General features: G+C 41.0%; 1 protein-coding gene across 1 annotated transcript; it reads left to right on the top strand.

Moving 5' to 3' along the window:
* Positions 1 to 4953: 4953 nt before the first annotated feature.
* Positions 4954 to 7557, top strand: LOC149831687 (non-specific lipid transfer protein GPI-anchored 10-like). The gene is made up of 2 exons (XM_090013066.1): positions 4954 to 5332; positions 7367 to 7557. Exons 1-2 carry the CDS (start codon positions 4954 to 4956, stop codon positions 7555 to 7557), a joined length of 570 nt encoding a protein of 189 aa, XP_089869192.1.
* The last annotated feature ends 399 nt before the right edge of the window (positions 7558 to 7956 follow it).

Below are 7956 nucleotides of genomic sequence, written 5' to 3'. Positions count from 1 at the left end.
GAGGCAGTTTTCTTGGATTATCCAAAAAAAATATGAATAATATAAAAATATGAAATAACTGTTTTTAGCACAATTTTAACATGCTAAAAACAATATTAGCTGATTTCTTTTAATATTGACACTACAAGAAAATACGTTGTTAGCGACGGACTTTAGCGACGGAATATTTCCCTCGCTAGTTAGCGACGGATTAACGAGCGAAAAACATTTGTCGCTATAATGAATGAAGCTTACGAAAATAGCTACGGAATATAATCCGTCGCTAATTAGCGACGGATTTTACGACATATTGTTTTGTCGGTACGGCCGCAACATTTGGCGACAACGTTTGCGACAAAAGTTGTTCCGTCGCTAATTAGCGACGGACTTGGCGACGGGCTATAGTCCGTCGCTGGTTTTGTAAATTTGATTTGCGTTTGCTTAGCGACGGACTTAATTCGTCGCTAATTTTCGAATAACCCTAATCCCAGACAGCTTTTCCTTTTCTTGTTTTGCTGATCCCGCTCCCGTTGTTCGTTGTTCGTTGTTCGTCAATCGCCAATTCCGGTCGTTCGCCCGCTACCGCCGTTCGCCCACTCCCGCCGTTCACCGGTCCCACTCCCGTCGTTCGCCGGTCCCACCATTTGCAGGCCCCGACGCCCGGAGACAGGTAAACGACCCCCCCCCCCCCCCCACCGCGTTTTACAGGGGGTTAACCCCCGGCCTTAAAACACAAGGGGTTAACCCGCTGCGTTTTCCGGTAGGGGGTTAACCCCCGGCCTTTCTGGCAGGGGTTTAACCCCCTGCCGGAACAGGCATGGGGTCGACCCTCTACCTGCTCAAGCAGGGGGGCGACCCCCTGCTGTTCCGGTAGGGGGTCGACTCACTGGCGGAAAGGCTGGGGGTCAGTTAACCTCCTATGTTCCGTAAGGGGGTTAACACCCTATGTAACGTAAGGGGGTCGACCCCCTGCCGGAACAGCAGGGGAGTCGACCCCTTGCCGGAACAACCTCTTTTTTTTATGTGGTGACTTTATTTTAAAACAGCATTTTTTGTGCAAATTTTTCAACGGAACCAGCTCGTGCTCAGCCACCTGTAGTAAGTAAGTGACAAAAACAATGCAAATCGGGTAAATACTCGTGGTGAGTAAGTGATGCAAGTGTATCACATGTTATTTAATTTATTAGATGTAACACTTTATTGTTCACACACTCACTTAGTTGTTGATATTTAGGGTTGCTTTGTTGGAGTTTGGAGATCATGTTGAGCATGATTTTAATGTATGAATATGGAAGTGTTCTTATTTTTGGAGTACGGAGTTCATGCTAGGCATGGTAGTAGTTAGTGAGATATTAAAGTGTGTTTGTTGTAGGTAGATGTTTGCCATTTGTTTGATATGAATGATTATGATGTATTGCAATGTTTGATGTAATTGTATTCATGCTTGCATGTAGTTACTTTCAATTTGATTATGACTTCCATGTGAAATTGTATAATGAAAGCATGTTTCAAATGATTGTATCGTGTCATTAATAGTTTGCACATGAAAATATTAAGTTATCAATGCATGCATCAAAATTTGTGTTATTGTATGACATCATATATTGCGTGATAAATTTGATATTTTCTTCATCGTAGTATTCCGATTGTTTTCTTTTAATTTGTTAGGCTATTATTCGTAACATCATAAGAAAATGACTGCAAACCGTGAATGGATGTACCGTAGGATAGTGGATAATGAGTTATCGCATGAATATATGGATAGTGTTGAAAGTTTTATTGAATTTGCAATGGCAAGTGTCAGTACAGTGGATCCCACAAGTCAGATTAGGTGTTCCTGCAAGATTTGTAAGAATAGTCGATTTGTAGAACCTTATAGCGTTAGACATCACCTATACAGGAAGGGTTTTGTGAGTGATTATGAGAACTGGATGTTTCATGAAGAAGAATTTAGAAACGATTTTGATGCACGGGTGAATGTGGTGCACGATAATCTATATACATGTTTGATATTTGATGTCGCAGGAACAGAACTGGGTTCTGCTATGAGTTCTAGTGATGTAAGAACTGTCGTAGATGAAGAATCACCAAACGATGCAGCTAGTAGATTTTACGATTTACTTAGAGATGTTGATGAGTCACTTTGAAATGGTTGCGAGAGTCACACTATCTTGTCTGCAGTTCTTCAACTAATGAATTTGAAGTCCAAGTATAATTTGAGTCAATCATGTTTTGACCGTTTATGCATGATTGTGAAGAGTATGTTGCCCAAAGATGAGAAATTGCCACAAAATTTTTATCATACGAAAGTTATGGTCAACGCTCTAGGTATGGGTTACAAAAAGATTGATGCTTGTCCAAATCACTGCATGTTGTATTTCAAGAAGCAGGAAAACAACATATTATGCCCGTCATGTGGGCATCCTCGGTTCAAGCCAAAGACAAGAGGCAATGATAACACGAGATCAAAGGAAGTTTCATGCAAGTCGCTCCGCTACTTTCCTATCACTCCTAGATTGCAGCAATTGTATATGTCTTCAAGGATAGCTAAACACGTGAGATGGCATGCAAATAAAGTTCGACACGATGAAAACAAGATCACGCATCCTGTTGACGCTGAAGCTTGGAAGCACTTTGATCGTACTCATCAGAACTTCGCAATGGAAGTGCGAAATGTTATATTCGGTCTATGTACAGATGGATTTAATCCATTTGGGGGTAGATCAACTCCATACTCATGTTGGTCAGTATTTGTAACTCCATACAACCTTCCACCAAGCTTGTGTATGAAACGTCCAAATATTTTCTTGTCTCTGTTGATCCCTGGTCCGACCTCACCTGGCCAAAATCTTGATGTATATTTAAGGTCATTGATTGATGAATTAAAAGTACTGTGGGATGACGGTGTTACCACGTATGATGCCCACAAAAAACAAAATTTCAACATGAAGGTCATTGTTCTATGGACAATCTGTGACTTTCCTGCATATAGTATGTTATCTGGTTGGAGCACACATGGGAGGTTGGCATGTCTGTACTGCATGAAGGATTCCAAAGCTTTTAGATTGAATATGGATTTTGGCCTGGTAGGCAAAAGTATAAAAGTGTCGAATTTTGGCCAGTTCTTGCTAGATATAAATCTGGATTTAAATTGTAAACAATAGATCCTAATCCAGATTGGAATCTGAACATCAGATGAGGTGAGGTTAAATGCATGTGGTAATACTGGATCCAAGGAAAATAGAAGAAAAAAAGTTATTTACATGTAAAAAGATGCAACTGAATTGGATTTTTATTTGGAACAAGTTCATATTCAACTTAAAATACCGACACAGATCCCACCCAAATCCAAGAGTAGTCTGATTGAACAGATTCAAGTCGGATATGAGCGCACATTTGTATCTTACTTAAAGGATCCAAATCCAGAACTAACATGTCGGATTTGAATTAGATACCTCACCATCTCTGATCCATTTGCAGCCCTATTGGTAGGTGAAGGGGACGGGTTTTTTACACCAATGAGCTTGCAAAAAGTGAGGCAGTTTTCTTGGATTATCCAAACAAATATGAATAATATAAAAATATGAAATAACTGTTTTTAGCACAATTTTAACATGTTAAAAACAATATTAGCTGATTTCTTTTAATATCGAAATTTTAACTTCAAATTCCCGATTTTTTTAAATTATCGACGACATTTCTGACTATGCATTAAGCTCATCCTGAGGGGATGGGATCGGGGACACCCTTAAATTGCTGGGCAGAATGCTTGAACAGATAAAAATCTGAAAAAAAAAACATTTTTAGCACAATTTTAACATGTTAAAAAATATTTCTTATTTTTAAAAATATTGAAATTTTAACTACAAATTCATGATATTTTCAAATTATAGATGACATTAATTCTGACATATTATTTTCAAATTAAGCTCTGAACATCCTTAGGGGATGGAATCAAGTACACCCTTAAATTGTTGGTCAGCATGCTTGATCAGGTCCTAGATCATTGCCAATCAAATCCTGTCTGGACCCGAATTTAAGACTTCAATCCAGATATAAAATTGGCACATTTGACATTGGACTTGAAGTGGAACCTGGATTATATGGCTCAAACCTGAGTCCAGGCCTAGTGGTTGTCATAGTGACAAATGGTAAAAACGGCAATCTTTTTAAAAAACTCGCTAGAATTTGAAATTTTTTCATAAATCTCGCATTTTTTGGCAAAATTTCTGCAATAAAAAATAAATTAAAAATATAAAAATAATTTTTATAAGAAAATATTAATAAAATGTATTTAAAAATAAAAACAAATGGTTTTTCATGATAAATAGCCATTTAAAATGTAAATATCATGTTTAAATCACGGTATTTATGTTTTTTCATAAATCTCACGAGAAATTGCCGTTTTAATCTTTCAAGCAATTTCTCACGATATTATAGCAAAATTTTCATAAATCTCGCGATATTTGTAACTATGGTGGTTGTTACTTGCGACCCAACTACAATAGAGGGCGACAAGATTATTGGCAAGGGGTGCAAACAGATCAGATTCTGTCGAACCTCCTACCCGAATCCAATTTTTTTTTGCAAATACGGATCTTAAAAATAAGAAAAAACGTGTTCAGGACTGATCCAGACTCATATGACCAAATTTGGATCTGGATCAGTGTTTTATGTTGACCTATGTTTGAAACTTTGGATTTGTCTAGTTGGATCGTGCCCTGGTCCGCGTCTAAATCCAGATCCAACAATGCTAGAACAAATTATATCAGATTAAGTTGTATCTATGAGACTGACATGCGTCTCAGCGAGCCATTTCTTGAAACCCAACCTCTCGAATCGGTCTCCCGAGACTCCCTGAGCCTTATAAAAACCGAGACTAACCTTATAACAGTATTATTTCTCTCTCTCTCTCTCTCTCTCTCTCTCTCTCTCTCTGACGGAATTCCCTCGCCACCCAGTGCAGCGTCGACGATGCTAACCCTCCGAGAGACAGTCACCGCCGCGCTAACGGCGTTAATTTTGACGGCGATTCTTGACCAACGCACGGTCTCGGCTGCGGGCGCGCCGCCGAGCGTCTGCGCCGAGACACTGTTGTCGCTGGCGCCGTGCCTGGCTTACGTATCGGCTGCGCCGAATAACCTCACATCCTCCCCGCCCTCCGGCTGCTGCGGTCCGGCGAACGACGCCCTCCGATCGGACGCTGCCTGCTTCTGCCACCTTGTCGTCGACCGCTCGCTGCTCGGCTTCCCCATCAACGCGACGCGCCTTCTATCCCTCCCCTCCCTCTGCCGTCCGTCTCCCGGAGCCGGAGACGGCGTATCGCCGTTCCTCTCCCGACTCTGCTTCTTCCGTCAGTCTCTCTCCCTCTCTCTCTCTTTCTTGGCCTTTAATTTCGAATCGGATTACACGAATCGGTACGATTCGACGAAGACTCGTTTTTTTAGTCTGGGTGTCCGGTACCAGATAGTTTCTTGGAGATAGTGAACATTGGACTGCCCGGCCCGACGCGATGCTTATTAGAGTTCGATTAAGGGCCCAAGCCTGACCTGCCCGACTTCCTGATCCGACTCAGGTTAGGTTCAGGCTGCACCTTATCCGGTTTTCGGGTCTGCCCAGCCCACCTTTTTTTTTACCCAGATCTGAGGCGAGCCCAGCTTATTGTTCAGGCCGGGTCCGGCACATGTTCTATTGGGTTTCGAACTGCAGAGAAAGCCCAAACCCGGCTTATCTTAAGTCGGTCAGGCACCAGAAAACCCATTGGGCAACGGACTGGGCCTGCTCAAAGGGCTCATGACGGTCAAGCTCGGCCCGATCGAAACTCGGTCAGGCTTGTGTCCTGCCCAAACCTGGCGATGTCAGGCTGGATGCCCATACCTAATGCTGTTAAAGGTTCTAGTATCGATTCTGGCCCATATCATATCCGATAGGATCTGGTTATTGTGCGTGACTCGTAGGATCTGAATCTGCTTTAAGAGTTGTATATCAGATTCAGATCCGGCCTGATATTTTTTATATTTACACAGAGAAACCCAGGATCAGAGACCTAGCCGCACCTGCCGTACTTATGATCACCTGACAGCGTAAAACTCCGTGAGCTTGGTGATGCCCATAGGATTTGAACCTAGACCGCCTGCCAAACCCCTTTGGGATGTAAAAATGTGAAAAGTTAAGATTTCACCATGCCCTTATGTTCAGTCGGATCTGGATCTGGACAATTCAGTTGTACCTGGTCCTAAACTTGGTCTGGTCAAAACCCATATAAGAACCCAGCATTCGCAACCTTAAAGTTGGACCCAGTTCTGGACCCACCCAGGTCCGGTACTCACACCCGACGGCTAAATGGACAGTGTGAGAAATAACCGTCTTTTTTTTTAAACTTTTTTGTCTTATTTTCCTGACTACAAATCTGGCATTTTCTCACGATCGCAGGATCTGGGTCGTTGCCTCCATTCCACTCACCATCTGGTATTTTTCTTGGATTCATCTTATAGTCATGGACTCATGGTTATGATCAGTTTGACCAAATATCGTTATAGTTTAGAAAATAATGCAAAAATTATATCGATATTTTGTCAGCAATCAAAAGCGTTCAAAATATCTCAATATTTAGAAAATATAATCGTATCTTTGTTTGTTTTTAAAAATATCGTGATTTTATCATGTTATTTATGTTGTTATCATCTATTTCTTGAGAAAAATGGTCTTTACATTTTTACATATGTTAAACTTTTTTTTTACAATTTTTCTTATGTTTTAGTTTATTTATTTTTCTCGATATTTTGCAGTCACAAAACACATGAAAAACAAAGAATTTCAATTCCTCACGAAAATTTGGCTACAGTTATTTTGCCTGTTTAAGCTTTCGCATATATGACAAAGCTGGCCTTGATGCTAACTGGGTTTCTGGTTAAGATCATATACTCTCAATATCCAAGTCTAGATCCACCAACCCAAGATCCAATTATTTCATATTCATCACCATACATAGTTCTATTATTATTATTATTATTATTTGTTCCAAATCCAAATCTGGTTAGCCGGGAACTTAATTGGAACCATACATAGTTCCAAATCCAATTAGTTAGATCCAAAACTGAATCCAAATCGAAGTCCAATGGATATCCATAAGACCCCTGCTAATTGGATTTGGATTCAGATTCAGATTCAGATGAAATAAAGTAGCACTGAATTTGGATGTGACTAACATAAAACAGCTAATGGGATACAATCGATATCCGTTGGACTCAGATTCATATTTGGATGTAAGACCCCAACCCCAAGCCGGACCCGATTATTGAGATACTCTTTTCTTTGCAAAATCCGACTAAATGGATCTGGATTCAATCTGATATCTGACCCAAATCTGAAGTTTCTTTCTTCCCAGGATCTGCTAATGAGAAGGAAGCTCCAGCTCATCTAATGGCACCTGAATCCAGCAAAGTTTCACCAGAACCATCCGCATCGCATAACGGCAGCCACCAGATCCTTCCCGGAGTTCTGATTGCTCTTGTTCTGAATTTCTGCTTCTCCATTTGCAACTTTAATGCTTCCATGCTCATCAAGCCTCCATACTGAACCAGGACCCAAGATAAAATCTGGATATGTTCATTCTTGACATGTATCAACTTACCATTTTTTTTCAAGAAATAACAAAACCAATCCTCTAACTTCTGGATTGCACAACATGCTTGACTAGGTCCATGTCAATTGGACCTACCCTTGGCTCAACTTGTCCAACTCAACCAAGACTTGCACCAATCTATCCTGATTGAGTCAACCAAGTCACGGAATTGACTAGGCTAAGATTTGGTTCGCCCAAGTACGTTGCAGCGAAGTTCAATCGCGTAGTGGTATGATCATTCTTGCAGACCGAGAACGCTTAATTGGGCTCGATTGAACCAAGTCCGGGTTAGCAACCTCGGGCATGCTACTAAGTGAGAGTGGAGACTGTGTGGTCTGGGTCTTGGTGGTTTG

This window comes from Nuphar pumila, chromosome 7, assembly GCF_984573655.1.
Source record: "Nuphar pumila chromosome 7, dmNupPumi1.hap1.1, whole genome shotgun sequence".
Classification (NCBI taxonomy): Eukaryota; Viridiplantae; Streptophyta; class Magnoliopsida; order Nymphaeales; family Nymphaeaceae; genus Nuphar; species Nuphar pumila.
Note: the sequence above shows the minus strand (reverse complement) of the source record. Positions and strands in the feature narration are given on the sequence as shown.